The 19,170-nt window shown below is 43.7% G+C and overlaps 1 protein-coding gene across 1 annotated transcript in view; it reads right to left on the bottom strand.

Annotated features, from left to right (window-relative positions):
• Positions 1-7,332: 7,332 nt before the first annotated feature.
• The window catches only part of LOC311142682 (vacuolar protein sorting-associated protein 37D-like), a 44,064-nt gene continuing 32,226 nt past the window's right edge, over positions 7,333-19,170 (bottom strand). The window contains exons 3-4 of the mRNA XM_084178336.1: positions 15,410-15,492; positions 7,333-8,741 (exon numbers count right to left, since the gene is read on the bottom strand). Of these exons, the coding sequence (XP_084034462.1) occupies positions 8,199-8,741; positions 15,410-15,492 (626 nt within the window). The 3' untranslated portion in view covers positions 7,333-8,198. The remainder of the gene's footprint in view (positions 8,742-15,409; positions 15,493-19,170) is intronic.

Genomic DNA, 19,170 nt, shown 5'->3' on the forward strand with positions numbered 1-19,170 from the left:
TTACAATTTCGTATTAACACTGGAATGATAGATGTGCAAAAGATGATGTGCAAATAGAGATACTGGGTGCAAATTAGCAAAATAAATAACAATATGGGGTAGTTGGGTGGGCTAATTTCAGAATGGCTGTGTACAGGTGCAGTGATCGGTAAGCTGCTCTGACAACTGATGCTTAAAGTTAGTGAGGGAGATAAGAGTCTCCAGCTTCTAACCCAAACCACTCACCATGTACAAAATGGTGTCATCCGCATAGAGGTGGATCCGAGCGTCACCAGCAGCAAGAGCGACATCATTGATATACACAGAGAATAGAGTCGGCCCGAGAATTGAACCCTGTGGCACCCCCATAGAGACTGCCAGAGGTCCAGACAACAGGCCCTCCGATTTGACACATTGAACTCTATCTGAGAAGTAGTTGGTGAACCAGGCGAGGCAGTCATTTGAGAAACCAAGACTATTTAGTCTGCCAATAAGAATGGTTGACAGAGTCGAAAGCCTTGGCCAAGTCGATGAAGACGGCTGCGCAGTACTGTCTTTTATCGATCACGGTTATAATATCGTTTAGGACCTTGAGCGTGGCTGAGGTGCACCCATGACCAGCTCGGAAACCGGATTGCATAGCGGAGAAGGTACGGTGGGATTCGAAATGGTCGGTGATCTGTTTGTTGACTTGGCTTTCAAATACTTTCGAAAGGCAGGGCAGGATGGATATAGGTCTGTAACAGTTTGGATCTAGAGTGTCACCCCCTTTGAAGAGGGGGATGACTGCGGCAGCTTTCCTATCTCTGGGGATCTCAGACGTTACGAAAGAGAGGTTGAACAGGCTAGTAATAGGGGTTGCGACAATTTCAGCGGCTAGTTTTAGAAAGAAAGGGTCCAGATTGTCTAGCCCAGCTGATTTGTAGGGGTCCAGATTTTTCAGCTCTTTCAGAACATCAGCTGTCTGAATTTGTGTGAAGGAGAAGCAGGGGGGGCATGGGCAAGTTGCAGCGGAGGGTGCAGAGCTGGTGGCCGGGGTAGTGGTAGCCAGGTGGAAAGCATGGCCAGCCGTAGCAAAATGATTGTTGAAATTCTCGATTATTGTAGATTTATCGGTGGTGACAGTGTTTCCTAGCCTCAGTGCAGTGGGCAGTTGGGAGGAGGTGCTCTTATTTTCCATGGACTTAACAGTGTCCCAACACGTTTTTGGAGTTAGTGCTACAGGATGCACATTTCTGTTTGAAAAGGCTAGCCTTTGCTTTCCTAACTGATTGTGTATATTGGTTCCTGACTTCCCTGAAAAGTTGCATATCGCGGGGTTGCTGTGCTGCCTCTGGTACTGGGGGCCTTGAACATGCGTGCGCAAGGCATCATGAAATCAGCAGATTATCTACGGCAAGATCATAAAACAGCAGTTGGTGGAGGGCACCCCTCAAACATTGAAGATTTACAGCAGTTTGCTCCTTAAAAGTGGGCCAAATTGCCAGTAGAAAGGTGTAGCAAACTCATTGATGGCTACATTTTAGCAGACGCTCTTATCCAGAGCGACTTAGGTTTAAGTGCCTTGCTCAAGGGCACATCGACAGATTTTTCACCTAGTTGGCTCGGGGATTAGAACCAGCAACCTTTCAGTTACTGGCACAACGCTCTTAACCGCTAAGCTACCTGCCGCCTAGTGTTTGTCTGCAGTTATCATGGCAAAAGGCGTGCTGGGTGCTAGTACTGCCGTTTGTCTCCATTTTCTAAATAAAAATTGTAAACTTAAGTTAAAAAAAATACAATTGGTTCTGCAATGTAGAAAATTCAATAACAATGTGTGGTGACCAAACGTTTTCATTTATTTATTATTTCAACTCATTTTAGAAGAAATTGGGAATTATTTAAGAATGGTGCAAGGGTGCCAATTTATTTCACATAAACTTTAACTTAAAAATGCCTCATGAGCTTAGTTCAACTGTCATACCCCATCAGAACCCAAAATATAGCCTAAGCTTGTTTTACTCCAATGTTTGTGAACAAAGTATATGTAAACAAACTCTTTATAGACTCAAAACAGGCTTAAAACTATAATGTTTATATAATGGTCAGTACTTGCATCCATAGCTCTGTCTATGAATTTGAGTGGTTGCATTACTCCAGCCCCATCCCTCAGCTTTTTACCCAAACAGTGGTGGGGGAAACGCTTTGTTATTGTTTCAACAGTGGATTGCCCCTTTAAAGGCAAAAGCTTGGGAGGCTTGGCTTGGTCCTACCTTGAGAAACAGATTCCACAGCCCTTGCACGTTAAAAGTGACATCCCATTTATTGTGACCATGTAACCAACTCCCCTACTTGAGATAAGATGCATGATTTCTTTATTGCTCATTGCTCAACAACTAATGCTTTTTAGGCCTGTTGGTATAAGATGATGCATCAGCATCACCCAGGAGAGGAGCAAGCGTAAGGTTAGCCCTAACCCTCAGAAAAATAACGAATATGCATGTAACTCAATTCCTTTCCATAAAAGAAATATTTTGTTTTATTTAGTGTAGCTTTCCTAGTTAGACTCTGAACATGCTATCATCTAGCCTGAACATCAACATCATGCACGTTGCTCAGTACAGAACAACCTAACCTCACCTATCTATACTAAAGCCAACACACAATCGATGGTCTCTGTTATGACAATAAACATATAACAACTCTTATGCAAAATGCTCTGAATGGTCAAAGCCACAGCGTTACAGAGAAAATGCTGTTTCAATTAGGCTTACTTTCAGTCCCTCCGAGAAAGGCAATTACGCAAGGCAATTATGATACACACTCAAAATGCATCAACTCATTGCGTTTGAATTAATTCGACTGGTTACATCCTAAACAGAGAGCAGTAGGGATATTTCCCCCCTCTACACATCAACCATAGGGAGAACATGTTTATGGGGAGTCAACCAGGCAGATATAAACATAATTGAACTCCCAATAGACACACATACACCATACACACTTACTGAGTGAGTGTGTGTGTTTGTTCATGCCTGCGTTTGTGCATGCACATGTGCTTAACAGGTTGAGGGAGATCCAGAAGCAACAGGATGGTTTCTCCCAGTAAACCCTGTCTGAGCTGATTTGTGAATGTGCTCGCAGACTCCCTTCATGAATGCCTGGCTAAAGCAGACACTGTACTCACCCCTTGCTCGGTTACCCCTCAGTCCCCCCCCAACCTCCCATAGAGTTTCTCTCTAGGGTACAGGACTTGTTTATGCCACTCGCCCTGCGTGGCATTCTCTGGAGGCGTTGTGTGGGCTCTAGTCTATATGATTTCATTTTCCCTATTACGCCCACAGCATCTTAATGTAAGCAGGGATGTCCCAGTTACGTAACATGTAGCACACTCACAATGTGATGTTTAAAACTTGCAGATGGGCGCAAAATGAATCTGGATGGAAGGGTTGGGGATTAGAGAGAGAGAGAGAGAGAGAGGGGGGGGGGGTGGGGGGAGAGAGAGAGAGATGTACTGGATATGCTGTGCTACAGCCCCCTGTCTTTGGGGCACAGGGGCTTATGTTAATTTGATACAGCCCTCATGAATTTGACATTGATCGGCCCTGCCCCTTCCTCTCCTCAAATTCAGTTCTATCCCAAACCACTCACCAGATAGACCCTGCTAAAAGATCAAAGGCGGATAAATGTCCCGTCCCCCCCCCACCACAGGGACATTTGATAGGGCTAATGAGCAACATAAACACTCGCACACAATGTTTTCACCCGATCCCATACTGTGAATAGTTGGAAGGGAAAATAAATATAAAATATTTCTGCCTTAATTAAACATAAAATATTCACCTGACTTAAATCTCTATACTGTACATAGGAAAAAGGCTAATCTGTTTTCATAGATCAAATGTATCTTTCAACTATGAAATATAGCTGATGATTCTTATGGTGTGAATGCAAAGGATTGGAGCTGGAGTTAAGCTTCAAAGAAATTGAAGGCGCACCTAATCACTGTGCCAAAACATTCATTTGCATTGACTGGGTTACTATGGTGAAAATATTAATTATTCCACATATGGCCACGTTTTATTTACATTTATTTACATTTACATTTACGTCATTTAGCAGACGCTCTTATCCAGAGCGACTTACAGGAGCAATTAGGGTTAAGTGCCTTGCTTAAGGGCACATCGACAGATTTTTCACCTAGTCGGCTCGGGGATTAGAACCAGCGACCTTTCGGTTACTGGCACAACGCTCTTACCCACTAAGCTACCTGCCACATCAATGTTAGGGTGTGGTAGGCTAAGACTAGATCAAAATGCTGCATTCATTATGCTCTAATGTAAGTGAATATCTCAAACCTGAAGGATTTGCTGTTCCTGATCAGTCCATATTTCTAACATTATCAATGCTGCTTTCATGAATTCAAAAATAGTGTTTCTTCCTAATAGATGAAATTGGCAGGGACAAAAAACACTGGGAGAAAGTGAGCATGGGTTCTTCTAAAATAAAATAAAACTCCTTGCCCAAAGAGAGCTAAAAGGTTAATAATGAGCTGATGACAGAGGGCAATTTTGTCAGATAAACCACCAGTGACAAAAGCTGTTGTTGACATAAAATGTTGCTGAACAGAGCAGGAAACATTCCTCTATTTGACAAGGCCTGTGGTGCTACTACCCATTGTCAAGCCTTGCCCCCTCTGTCCAGCCACGGCCACTGAGTTGCCCATGGGGCCTGTTAGAGAGAGCACAGGAGGCTGATGAGACTCCAGATGGCCCATGGGGTGGGAAGTCAACCGAGAGATGGCCAGGCTTTCTGCCCCTCTCCTGTAGGGAATACAAGTAAGGCCAACGTCTTTAATTTACGATATACTGTAGGCTAAACATTGTGTGTATTTCTACTTTGTGTTTGTTAAGATTTTATCATGTTTAGGCCTCCCAAGGGACGCAGTGGTCTAAGGCACTGCAACACAGTGCTTGAGGCGTCACTACAGACCCCCGTTCGATCCCCGGCTGTGTCTCAGCCGGCTGCGACCGGGAGACCCATGAGGAGGCCCACAGTTTGCCCAGCGGCGTCCGGGTTAGGGGAGGGTTTGGCCGGCCGGGATGTCCTTGTCCCATCACGCTCTAGCGACTCCTGTGGCGGGCCGGGCGCATGAATGCTGACACGGTCGCCAGTTCTACAGCGTTTCCTCCGACACGTTGGTGTGGCTGGCTTCCGGGTTAAACGAGCAGTGTGTCGAGAAGCAGTGCGGCTTGGCAGGGTCGTGTTTCGGAGGAAACATGGCTCTCGACCTTCGCCTCTCCCGAGTCTGTACGGGAGTTGCAGCGATGGGACAAGACTGTAACTACCAATTTGAATATCACGAAAAAGGGGTGAAAAACAATAAACGATTTGTTGATGCAGGCCAAGTTTAAATAATGAGATTGTAAGTATTGTAATGAATCATTGTTGTCTCTCGTTTAGTATGCTTCTTCACACACAACCGCAACTCTGTTTTTTTTCTCCTCACGCAATCAGGTCACTGGCAGTTCAGTGTCGAGACATGCATACAAATGGACATTTACCTACTGAGACGCCATGATCTTATTCACCATGATCTTATTCGGAGCGGCCTGCCCCGGGGCCCTTTCTCTCAACACTCATATTTTAGACGCCACACGCATTCATATTGAGACATTGCAGTGAAATACACAACAGGCAAAAAAGGGGAAATTGAATGATACATTTTGACATACTCTGGACATTTCCTAGAAGTGCTTGCAACCATAATCTACTGATATGAAAAGTGGGCTTTTCATGTCAATAGTATTGTTTTTGGCTAGTGAATAACCACCACATTGGATTTGATGTACTCTAATTCACATTCCCCCCCATTTTCAGGAAATATGCAAGAGTATTCAGTTACCTTGATGAGGGAAGAGAAAGATACTGTACTGGACAAAATGCTAAAAGCTTTAGATGTGATCCTGAAACAGAATGGAAACCCCACATTGATATATGTATACCATTCCCTTTCATAAAGACTTTCTGTGATAGCTTCTGTTTATTATCATTAGGCCTAATATCTGGGTTAGAATTTAAATCTGCACTGTCACACGTGTTAAAACACAAGTAACTTCAGTACTCTAACATGAGCTGAAAGGCCTGGTAAACAATTAATGTGGGCTCAATAAAGTCCTCTTATTCTAGTCCCTTAAGTCACTCATGAACTCTGTACAATCTTATTGCCATAATAAAATATTGAGGACATAAGGGAAGACTTGTTTGTGACCAGAGTCCTCCCCCCCAGTCATGCCATGGTTGTTCGCTCTGGCAGGGGTCTCCTATGGGAGGGCACAAGATCTGAGCTATAAAGTTCACACTCACCTTGGAGCCTTTGATACTGTCCATCATAATGCTAGAGGCTAAACAAGGTGTTTTGGTTGGTTGGAGGCGTGACTTGTCGCGTGGAGATTCCTGTGCCTACTGATGTAATGGACCTTGTCGGGCTGCTGTGATAGTAGCTCTCTCCCAATGAATCTAATGCTAATCACATCATTGAGAGACATTTATTTTATTGCTGCAAATTTAGCACCCCATCGATTTGAACTGCAAAAACAGAACGTTATAATTACCTATTATAAACTTGGTGATTCGAGCCCTGAATGCTGATTGGCTGATAGCCGTGGTATATCAGACAGTATACCACGGGTATGACAAAACAGTTATTTTTACTGCTCTAATTACGTTGGTAACCAGTTTATAATAGCAATAAGGCACCTCTGGGGTTTGTGGTATATGGCCAATTTACCACGGCTAAGGGCTGTATCCAGGCACTCAGCGTTGCGTCGTGCTTGAGAACAGCCCTTAGCCATGGTATATTGGCCATATACCACACCCCATCGGGCCTTATTGCTTAATTATCCTATTTTCCCCAAAGTGCACTTATATGCTGGACTGGTAGTAAGGAAATTTGAGGAAATAAATAGTTTCATATTAAATCATAACAGTATGTGCTGTCTAAGATCAGCCTGCAGAAGGCTGGCTTTCTCACAGAGATAAAATGTACACGCTCTCCTACTCAGTTCGGAGGAGAAAATAAAACAAATCTGATCTCCTGAAAGATCCTGTGTGGCTCAGTTGGTAGAGCATGGTGCTTATGACACCAGGGTTGTGGGTTCGTTTCCCACGGGGGACCAGTATGTGAATGTACAAAAAATGGATGCACTCACTACTGTAAGTCGCTTTGGATAAATAACTAAAATGTAAATGCAGTTTCTCATTTATCAGAATAAGCAAAAGCCTTTGTAGCTGGGCATTTAAAATAGAATTTCCGTAAATAATTTGCAGATGTGAATGCTTCGACACTGTTTGTGAAATAACAAACACAGAGTTGGGCGCTCTTCAAGGTTTATTTGTGACAGTAATCAACTTCGCCTGAGAATCTTGATGACCCTTTAGAAAATGTAGCCCTGTTTGGGAGCCTGGCCAAAGATAACAATGTTACTGTGTTTCCCCATATCCCCTCTCAGCGATATTATTCATTTAATAAAATCCACGTGATAACACCATTTTTTGAAGAGCAAACAGTTGTGTTGCCAGTGTATATCTACTGGCTGGATAAATAATACATTTTAGACCATCTGCACTAAATGTGCATTTGAAAATGGAAGCTGCATAAACGCTGCCACATATCGTGTTCTTGGTTAATCTTTGTGTTGCAATTTCAGGACGATGGCTTGGAAATGGTTCCAAAGCTGCATAAATATGAATGCATTGCTTGGATCGAACTATGAAACAAGTAATAACAAGGATTTAGGTTAATAATAAACACCATGATTTGGACTTTATTGATCATCAGCAAAATGACACCAGGCCATTTCATAGAAGCCTTGCAGTTCTCAGTCGGATTAATGGACAATGAGGTCCTTTATGACAAACTGGAGACACTAGTCCATCTGTGACATTTCCATATCATAGCTGTGTTTTACAACACTGTAATGCCCTGGAAGTGTAACATTCAAATAAAAAATGAAAACCATGCCCTGTTTCTCCTTCATTTACTCCCTTGCTTTCAACTAAATTTCTTCCGTGCTTTATGGCTTCCGGTTATCTCCCTTTTTTAGGTATGTTTACATTTTGTGTCATCGATGGCGAACATATGATTCAGATCAATTCCACAAACAGCCATCTTTGCGTGCATGAGTCTGGTAGCCACTGTTTGGTTCCATGTCTAGAGACCTCTAGGGCCCATTCCTCAGTTATCTGTATGGAGGCTCAGGCTGGTGAGGGGCGGGCCTATAGAGCTGCTGTAACCGCATCGGTCTGGTTGACCAGCCACCGGGTAACTGTCCAATGACCCGGAGGTTCACAGGATGCCCATGTCCAGAGAGCGGGGCACTGGGGCTCAGGATGTGGGTCTGGCCTGGCTGGGAGTCCAGCGGAGGTAGACTGGTGTGGGTCGGGGCAGAGGGCGAGGTGGTGGAGGAGGGTGGCAGGGGGAAGTGGGGAAGCAGGATGGCGGGGGTGAGGCCGTAGCGGAGCTGGAAGACCCGGGGCGGGCCCTGGGCCATGAAGCCGTTGGGCCGCTGGGGTTCCGGGTGCTCGTCCCTCTTCACCTCCCGCATCTTGTCCTCTCGCTCCTCTGGCTTTTTGGGTTTGCTGGAATTCTGTTTTGCTCGGTTGAGCTCCTGGATTTTCTCGGCCTGAGCACGGCGGATGTGGTAGCTCTTCCTGGAGCTTTGGAAGGAATCAAGAAACCCCTCCAGGGGCACATTCCCCTCCATGAACTTCTCCAGGAGGTCCTGTGAAGGAGAGGCCCACAAATAAACGGGTATCAGAAGACAGGAATTCAAACAAAAGGATTCCCAACCCCTGGGAACAGTTCAAACACAGCCTCACCTGTAAAAGGGGATTTCACATTAACTTATGTTTTTCCATTAACTTTGAAACAGTTGTAAGTGTAGATCATTTCTTTCTTTTTTTACATAGGCCAAACCTGTACATCCAGTAACACTTCCACTGGAACAGCCCTAGAATGACTGTAATCAGTCTGACTGGCAACTGTGCCCCCAGTCATGGGGAGCAGGTGGAAGACCCGTCTAGCCCAGTATGGGGGGAGTGAATAATTGATGACAGTCTAGTCTGCACAGCCCACCTCCCCAAACACTCTAACCTTTGTCTGAGCATAGCCAATGGAAATGACTCAATTAACGGGCAGCCACTGGCTACGCACACAAAAAAGGCTTAGGTCATTACTGTGTCTCTTCCATATCGGAGCAGTGCAAATGGTCCCCACAGTACCACCATAATTGCTCTGGACACTGTTTCTTTCTTCACAGTTGCCAGCTGTAGAGGGCTTGACACAATCAACCCTCTATGATATTACCTTTGGCCTCGGGGGCTGAAATCTGGCAGCTTCAACACGGAGCCGCTAAAGATATTCATGTGTGGCGATACATAAGACCAAATGGTGTCAGAAGGCTGGAACACACAAAAGGAACCACCCTTACTGCCATATGTTAGAGAAATTGATTGTGTGAAATCCATCTAATAAACAAATGGGCTGAGGTCGTCTATTTTCAAGTGACCTGTGTTTTTTCAGTGCTGGCTAAGAGCCATCACTCAACACAGTCCTGTTATGATGAGGGTCACCCAATCAATCAGGCTGACTGCTGCCCTAACAACTTTGAGTCATGGAGCCATCAATCGGGGTTGTGTGAGGTGGAGGAAGCACCGTTTATTTACATCTGTTAGCTGGACGGCCTTGCATGGATAAATCAAAACCTGTTGGAAGGATTGTGTGTGGGGGGATAGTCTGTGGAAGTAAGCCTTTCTCATGATGGGAACGTGCTGTATAGGACTGTTGTCTGTTCACGGTTATGCATTCGGTCACCTACTTAAATGGTTTGTTAAATGAAGGATTACAAGGACCACTTGCTAATGGCTCAAGCTCAATAAATGTGTAGTGCCATACGTTCCTCTCCAAATAAAATGTTTTATCACCTAGCACCGTGTGAGGGCGGATTAAATGTGTCGAGGTTGCACAAATTGTCTTGTAAAAATAACCTTTCACACAAGGGTAAAAACATACCGATATATACCTAGCAAACATGACCCCATGATTCCATTTCCATTGCCCCGTGCGGTTGGCAAGGTGTGCACAGGCTAGCCCACACCAACCCAACACGAGCTAGCCCGCACCAAACCGAACACGGGCTTGCCCACACCAAGCCCAACACGGGCTAGCCCACACCAACCCCAGCTACTTCATAATCTAGAGGCGGGGGCTCATTAGAATATTTTGAGACGTGGTTTGCACACTGTTCTTTTTGTGCAACCATTACTGAGAGTGTCGTTCCAGTTTAAGTGTTCTGTTGTGTGATGGCAAAAATATTTTATCTTGTACACTGTCAATGTTGAAGTCTTTATAAAGACTTAAAGATGGAATCCGCAGTAGGGTAAATTGCGCCACTGGCCGCCCCACCTCCGTTGTTATTGTTTTTGTTGCCAAGCTGAGGAGCGTCTTGCAGCATGATAAAAAAATTGCAGTACATATTGTGCTCTTCTATGGATGGGCTAGCCACATCTGTTTTCGATATTACAACAACAAAGAAGTTACTGAAAACAACAGTGGCCATATCCGAATACCCATACAAGCGTACTACATACTTAAACGGCATACTATGTACTCATTGTCGCATGCTATTTAGCACGTACCGTTTAGTAAAAAGTATGCAGTATGCCAAGGCCGCAACACAGTAGCGGCTCCTGACTAGCTGAGTAGGTGGGGCGTGGCCGAGTGCGGGTGGATTTTTCCAAATTCAACAGACATGCATCGCATTAACGAGCCTGATAATACCTCATTTCCAATTCAATTAATTTAACTAAACTCTGAATAGAATAGGAATGGAGTTATAGGCCTACTCAGGCTGCTTATAGGCAGACTATCACATTCAAACTATACCATAGCCCATATAGCCCATCTATCCTATTTAAAAAGGACTGAAGACAGAAACAGATCATTTGGTTCCATTTCAACATACAGTTGAAGTCGGAAGTTTACATATACTTAGGTTGGAGTCATTAAAACTTGTTTTTCAACCACTCTACAAATTTCTTGTTAACAAACTATAGTTTTGGCAAGTCGGTTAGGACATCTACTTTGTGCATGACACAAGTAATATTTCCAACAATTGTTTACAGACAAATTATTTCACTTATAATTCACTGTATCACAATTCCAGTGGGTCAGAAGTTTACATACACTAGGCTGCTGCTGCCTATTGAAATCACTGGCCACTTTAAGAAATGGAACACTAGTCACTTTAATAATGTTTACATATCTTGCACTACTCATCTCATATGTATATACTGCATTCTATTCTATAATATTCTTCTGTATCTTAGTCCATGCTGCTCTGTCATTGCTTGTCCATATATGTATATTTTCTTAAATCCCATTCCTTACTTTTTTGTGTGTATTGGGTATATGTTGTGTAATTGGTAGATATTACTGCACTGCCGGAGCTAGAAGCACAAGCATTTCGCTACACCCGCTATAACATCTGCTAAACACGTGTATGTGACAAATAAAAATTGATTTGATTTGACTAAGTTGACTGTGCCTTTAAACAGCTTGGAAAATTCCAGAAAATGATGTCATGGCTTTAGAAGCTTCTGATAGGCTAATTGACATCATTTGAGTCAATTGGGGGTGTACCTGTGGATGTATTTCAAGGCCTACCTTCAAACTCACTGCCTCTTTGCTTGACATCATGGGAAAATCAAAAGAAATCAGCCAAGACCTCAGAAAAAAAATTGTAGACCTCCACAAGTCTGGTTCATCCTTGGGAGCAATTTCCAAACGCCTGAAGGTACCACGTTCATCTGTACAAATAATAGTACGCAAGTATAACACCATGGGACCACGCAGCCGTCATACCGCTCAGGAAGGAGAGACGTTCTGTCTCCTAGAGATGAATGTACTTTAGTGCGAAAAGTGCAAATAAATCCCAGAATAACAGCAAAGGACCTTGTGAAGATGCTGGAGGAAACAGGTACAAAAGTATCTATATCCACAGTAAAACGAGTCCTATATCGACATAACCTGAAAGGCCGCTCAGCAAGGAAGAAGCCACTGTTCCAAAACCGCCATAAAAAAGCCAGACTACGGTTTGAACTGCACATGGGGACAAAGATCGTACTTTTTGGAGAAATGTCCTCTGGTCTGATGAAACAAAAAGAGAACTGTTTGGCCATAATGACCATTGTTATGTTAGAAGGAAAAAGGGGGTGACTTGCAAGCCCAAGAACACCATCCCGATCGTGAAGAACGGGGGTAGCAGCATCATGCTGTGGGGGTGCTTTGCTGCAGGAGGGACTGGTGCACTTCACAAAATAGATGGCATCATGAGGAAGGAAAATTATGTGGATATATTGAAGCAACATCTCAAGACATCAGTCAGGAAGTTAAAGCTTGGTCGCAAATGGGTTTTCCAAATGGACAATGACCCTAAGCATACTTCCAAAGTTGTGGCAAAATGGCTTAAGGACAACAAGGTCAAGGTAATGGAGTGACCATCACAAAGCCCTGACCTCAATCTTATAGAAAATTTGTGGGCAGAACTGAAAAAGCGTGTGCGAGCAAGGAGGCCTACAAACCTGACTCAGTTACACCAGCTCTGTCAGGAGGAATGGGCCAAAATTCACCCAACGTATTGTGGGAAGCTTGTGGAAGGCTACCCGAAATGTTTGACCGAAGTTAAACAATTTAAAGGCAATGCTACCAAATACTAATTGAGTGAATGTAAACTTCTGACCCACTGGGAATGTGATGAAAGAAATAAAAGCTGAAATAAATCATTCTCTCTACTATTATTCTGACATTACACATTCTTAAAATAAAGTGGTGATCCTAACTGACCTAAGACAGGGAATTTTTACTAAGATTAAATGACAGCAATTGTGAAAACCTGAGTTTAAATGTATTTGGCTAAGATGTATGTAAACTTCCGACTTCAACTGTATTTATTAGTGAAACCAAAGTCCTGTAACGTATATAAAATAAATCAAATAGCCTAGTACACACACCAAACCTTTTCAAATGTTCAAATCGAAAGGCTATTGCACAGAATAACGTAGACAGTCGGGTGCATCGCAAATTCAGAAACGCTGGACAGTAACATAATAAACTAAAGCACTGATCATTGAGAACGAGATCAGACTGACTGCTAAAGCTTGATCCATAATTAAATAATTAAATAGGTAGCCTACAAAACTAAAACAATCCGCCTCATGCAGCGCGACACATCTCCTTCGCATAGAGTTCATCATGCTGTTGATTGTGGCCTGTGGAATGTTGTCCCACTCCTCTTCAATGGCTGTGCGAAGTTGCTGGATATTGGTGGAAACTGGAACACGCTGTCATACACGCAGATCCAGAGCATCCCAAACATGTGACATGTCTGGTGAGTATGCAGGCCATGGAAGAACGGGGACATTTTCTGCTTCCAGGAATTGGGTTCAGATCGTTGTGACATGGGCCATGCATTGTCATGCTGAAACATTAGGTGATGGTGGCGGATGAATGGCACGACAATGGGCCTCAGGATCTCATCCCAGTATCTCTGTGCATTCAAATTGCCATCGATAAATTGTGTTCGTTGTCCGTAGCTTATGCCTGCCCATACCATAACTCCACCGCCACCATGGGGCACTCTGTTCACAACCTTGACATCAGCAAACCGCTCACCCACATAACGCCATACACGCTGTCTGCCATCTGCCCGGTACAGTTGAATCCGGGATTAATCTGTGAAGAGCATCTTTCTCCAGCATGCCAGTGGCCATCGAAGGTGAGCATTTGCCCACTGAAGTTGGTTACGATGCCGAACTGCAGTCAGGTCAAGATCCTGGTGAGGACGAAGAGCACGCAGATGAGCTTCCCTGAGACGGTTTATGCATGTGAGGCCGGTTGTGAGGCCGGTTGGACGTACTGCCAAATTCTCTAAAACGACGTTGGAGGCGGCTTATGGTAGAGAAATGAACATTCAATTCTCTTGCAACAGCTCTGGTGGACATTCCTGCAGTCAGCATGCCAATTGCACGCTCCCTTAAAACTTGAGACATCTGTGGCACTGTGTTGTGACAAAACTGCAGAGTAGTGTTTTATTGTCCCCAGCACAAGGTGCACCTGTGTAATGATCATGCTGTTTAATCAGCTTCTTGATATGCCACACCTGTCAGGTGGATGTATTATCTTGGCAAAGGAGAAAAGCTCTCTAACAGGGATGTAAACAACTTTGTGCACAGAATTTGAGAGAAATAAGCATTTAGTGCGTATGGAAAATTTCGGGGATCTTTTATTTTAGCTCGTGAAACATGTGACCAACACTTTACATGTTGCGTTTATATTTTTGTTCAGTGTAGTTATATAAAAATTGTAGCTTTAGGTTACTGAGGTATTTACATTTTTCAGTAAACCGTGCCAGTTAACTTGCAGTGCACGTTAAAAAGTAGCTGAATATACATATACACATTTATGTAAATGTATGCACATGCTATAATTCATCAAAGGTAGGCCTATATCTATAAATCCACCCAACCATGTCAGCGTTTGAGTGTTACATTTCCCAGCGCTGTTAACATTATAAATATTCCCTGTCCTCCTTCACTCACACGTATTTGCGGAATATCACACGAACTGAGATGAGGCATTAGGGGGGGTTCTGTGCTATGGCTCATGGTAAAGACCGTTGAGCAGACTGTGTGGAATACAGAGTGTTATTAATTAAATGTGATGTGGACATACAGTATAGGCTAGGCTATGGGGGTTGGGGGAGGCCTTTCATTCTGGAGAGAGACAACTGAGGGCTGTCACATGACTCCTGCTCCATTGTGGCTCCCCGGTTTCTCATGGGATGCATGGGCTGTCCATTGATTTGTACAGTGATTACACTATTGCTCAGTCTAGAACATTTTTGGAAATGGAGCGGGTCATCCCCATGTATGGATTTCTGTTAACTGTCTGGTTGTCAATAACATTGTGTGTTTAATACGCAAATGAACATTTGAAAGAACTGGTTCTTTTGAAATCAAGAGGTCTAGGCAAATGTTCTCTTTCAAACTATGGACATTTCTATTGAAATCGTGACCAGGTGTAGTATAGGGCATAGAAAACGCTGGGCAAAATCCTTCATTTTTTAAATCTCACTTGAAAACGGCAACCAGTACAGTGTAGATCATAACTGCTGCAGGCTTGAATACTCAAGTACACATGAGTTTCATGGACTATTCCTAGAACAAGCAGTAATCTGTCCGACTTTACTGGAGTGCAGAATGAACAAAAGTGGCCTGGCTGTTGACTGGCGCGGAGGCTTTTCAATTATTCAACACTAGTGCTGACAATGCAAAGAACACACTCAGTGGTTTATGCTAAGACTAAACATTAGAGTTAGGGCTTTGGATTTACCTCGGACTGTTCATCAGCACGCGCCACATCTTCCTGGAGAAGATTCTGTGCTGTCTGGAGACTGTGCTTCTGTATGTCGGCCTCTGCAAGGACAAAGAAACATAATTGATTCACAGGGAATGACAGTGATAGAGGGAGCAGTTAAGAAAAAGAGCTTACCAAAAGAGTGACTTATGACTAGCTCAAGACTGAGGGTGGTTTAGTCACTGAGAAACCAGGAGAGATTAAATCATTTTAAAACAAATAACATTTTAGGGAATGAACATTATTTCAAAATCGGACCTCTCTGAAATGAAAATGGATGGCCCTGCCTTCCGCAAAATATATTTTACCTAAACTCTCTCTGAATGCTTGAAGAAAAAACAAGTGACCCTCCCCTATACCCAAAATAATAATTAAAACAAAATGGATAGTAGAGAACATGTCTACTGTTTACCCTCACTTCTTAGACAGATCAGAGCCTTAGATATACGTTTTAGAAACTGTTCTTCGTCCTGTAAGCATTACATGGCAACGCAGGAATTCTGATGCACAGGGCTGCAGGCCAGAAGGTTGTGGCTCATGGTAAAGACCGTTGAGCAGACTGTGTGGAATACAGAGTGTTATTAATTAAATGTGATGTGGACATACAGTATAGGCTAGGCTATGGGGGTTGGGGGAGGCCTTTCATTCTGGAGAGAGACAACTGAGGGCTGTCACATGCCTCCTGCTCAATTGTGGCTCCCCGGTTTCTCATGGGATGCATGGGCTGTCAATTGATTAAATCTGAGACGTCATCTGGGAATCTGGGAACGGTACTTTCAAAAGTTAGGCCCACCTTAACCCAATGAGAGAAGGTCACAAGTGTTTCCCTAAAAGCTGACTGGGTTTAAACATATTCTATTGTACAGAAAGTCAATCAATCAATCACATTTATTTATAAAGCACTTTTTATGGCCTCCCGACTGGCGCAGCGGTCTAAGGCACTGCATCGCAATGTTAGAGGCATCACTACAGACCCGGGTTCGATCCCAGGCTGTTTCGCAGCGGGCTGCGACCAGGAGACCCATGAGGCGGCGCACAATTGGCCCAGCGGCGTCCGGGTTAGGGGAGGGTTTGGCCAGCCGGGATGTCCTTGTCCCATCGCTCTCTAGTGACTCCAGCGCATGCACGCTGACTTTGGTCGCCAGTTGTACGGTGTTCCCTCCGACACATTGCTGCGGCTGGCTTCCGGGTTAAACGTGCAGGGTCGTGTTTCGGAGGATGCATGGCTCTCAACCTTAGCCTCTCCCGAGTCCGTACAGGAGTTGCAGCGATGGGACAAGATTGTAACCAGCAATTGGATATCACGAAATACAACAACAAAGAAAGCCCTTTTTACATCAGCAGATGTCACAAAATGCTTATACAGAAACCCCAAAGCAAGCAATGCAGATGTAGAAGCGCGGTGGCTAGGAAAAACTCCATAGAAAGGCAGGAACCTAGGAAGAAACCTAGAGAGGAACCAGACTCTGAGAGGTGGCTGAAGTGAATAGCTTAATCAATTGATAGGGACAGAATTTTCCCAAGCGAAGTCAGCCTCTGAATATCTAAGACACGAAACAATGATATCCCCATATGCATCGGAATCACGTCTTTACCAGGTATTTTACTGCTTGTTTCGCGAACAAAGCACTGTTATAGATCACGTTATACACTGAGTATACAAAACATTAAGGACACCTGCTCTTTCTATGACGTAGACTGACCAGGTGAAACCAGGTGAAAGCTATGATCCCTTATTGATGTCACTTGTTAAATCCACTTCAATCGGTGTAGATGAAGGGGAGGAGACAGGCTAAAGAAGGATTTGTAAGCCTTGAGACAAATGAGACATGGATTGTGTATGTGTGCCATTCAGAGGGTGAAAGGGCAAGACAAAAGATTGAAGTGCCTTTGAACGGGGTATGGTAGTAGGTGCCAGGCACACCGGTTTGTGTCAAGAACTGCAACGCTGCTGGGATTTGCAACTCAGTATTAGGAAGGTGTCCTTAATGTTTTGTACACTCAGTGTATAATCTAACAAGGGTTGGGCCTGTGCTTTTTGCCATTTTCTTTCATAAAAGGTAGACCAACAAATGTATGGATATAGCAACCTATACCCTAATTTCGTCTGTCAAACAGGTAGGCTTACCTCTTATTTCTTAAATAGGAAAAAATAGGCTCCAACACAAAGCCCTCTTGTTGTTGGTGAAGTCTAATTAAAATAAAGACGGTTTAAATGAATTATGCCTACACGAATTTGCCTACTTTCAGCACCATCAGCTGTCCATTTCCAATTGATTCTGGATTGACAATGTACCACAATGTAAGTTACTTGAATCTAGCTTATTGTGAGGTCAATAAATCAGATAAATACATCATGGGCAAGAAACATATTGTTTTTAATACAATTATTAGGCCTTGCTTGCGAACTACCCTATAGCCTGTGTTCTGTTCAGTTTGAGGAGAGCTAGTCCTCCTTCTCATCTTCGCGCTCTCCTTCTCAAACTGAACAGAACACAGGCTATAGGGTAGTCCGCAAGCAAGATGGTGAATTTTTGGGACTAGGCCTAATAAATAAAAACATTCGGAAGAAACCTTTGACTACCCTCCTGAACTGCCACTGTAGCCCTACACAGCACAGCCATTGGTTAAGCAGCACACAAAAACGTTTTTGATCAGCAAGAGCAGAGCAGGCCTGGGCTCAGGGTTGGAATATCCATTGCAGTGTGTAAGGCAGCGTAGTTTTATTTACACCATCCCAGCAGCTATCTTAGAAATATAATTTTGCTCTGTGCTTCTCCGAGCATGCACTTCGTAGGCTAAAGGCTATGGATCATTTGATTGAGACCACACTAAATAGCCTATAGGCGCAATTGATATTGCTCGCCCAGCGGAGAATCAGAGATGAGGGGCGGCATCAGGCCGATATATAGCCTAATAAGCAACTCATTCTAAAACACTGAGAAATATAGACATTTTATCAATTACAAATTACATGACCCTCCCCTGGACTAGATTAAAAACAGACTAAAAAGCATGACCCTCCCCCATTTTCGTCCAGGTAACTATTCTGTATATTTTGATCCGTCCCTTAAGGGGTCTACATGGTTAACGTGCGTAGATCTACAGCATGTTCGTGGGTGGAGTGTTTTTTTTTTAGCAGCGGACTCTTTTCGTTGCATTCCACCCACGAGTCTGCCTTGTGTAGTATATATCCACTATGGGGTTTGGGGAGCCAGAGTAGCTTACCAAGCAAGAGGAGCCAAGGCACTCTTTTTGACTCTGGCTAGCGATGACGTTTGAACTTCCGGATCCGGTGTTATATGCCTGTTTACTATAATATAATAATATGCCATTTAGCAGACGCTTTTATCCAAAGCGACTTACAGTCATGCGTGCATACATTTTTGTGTATGGGTGGTCCCGGGGATCGAACCCACTACCTTGGCGTTACAAGCGCCGTGCTCTACCAGCTGAGCTACAGAGGACCAGCTGAGCTACAGAGTTTACAAATGCTAGCTCCATGTCTGGTGTTCTATGCTTTACAACACTACTTTTTAGCCACAGAAGCAAACATGTCTCTTTTTGAATTGCAATTGCTAGAGCTTGAACAGCAAGAGCTTGAAATGCTACTATTAATCAGGTGGAGAAGAAAAACAAGACAGAAAAATGTGAGAATACACGTCTCTTGTCCATCTTTGCGAAGCATTGACAAGGAAAGACATGTTCAATACTTTCAGATATCGGTTGCCAGATTT

Source organism: Coregonus lavaretus (genome assembly GCF_964263955.1).
Source record: "Coregonus lavaretus genome assembly, chromosome: 15".
Classification (NCBI taxonomy): Eukaryota; Metazoa; Chordata; class Actinopteri; order Salmoniformes; family Salmonidae; genus Coregonus; species Coregonus lavaretus.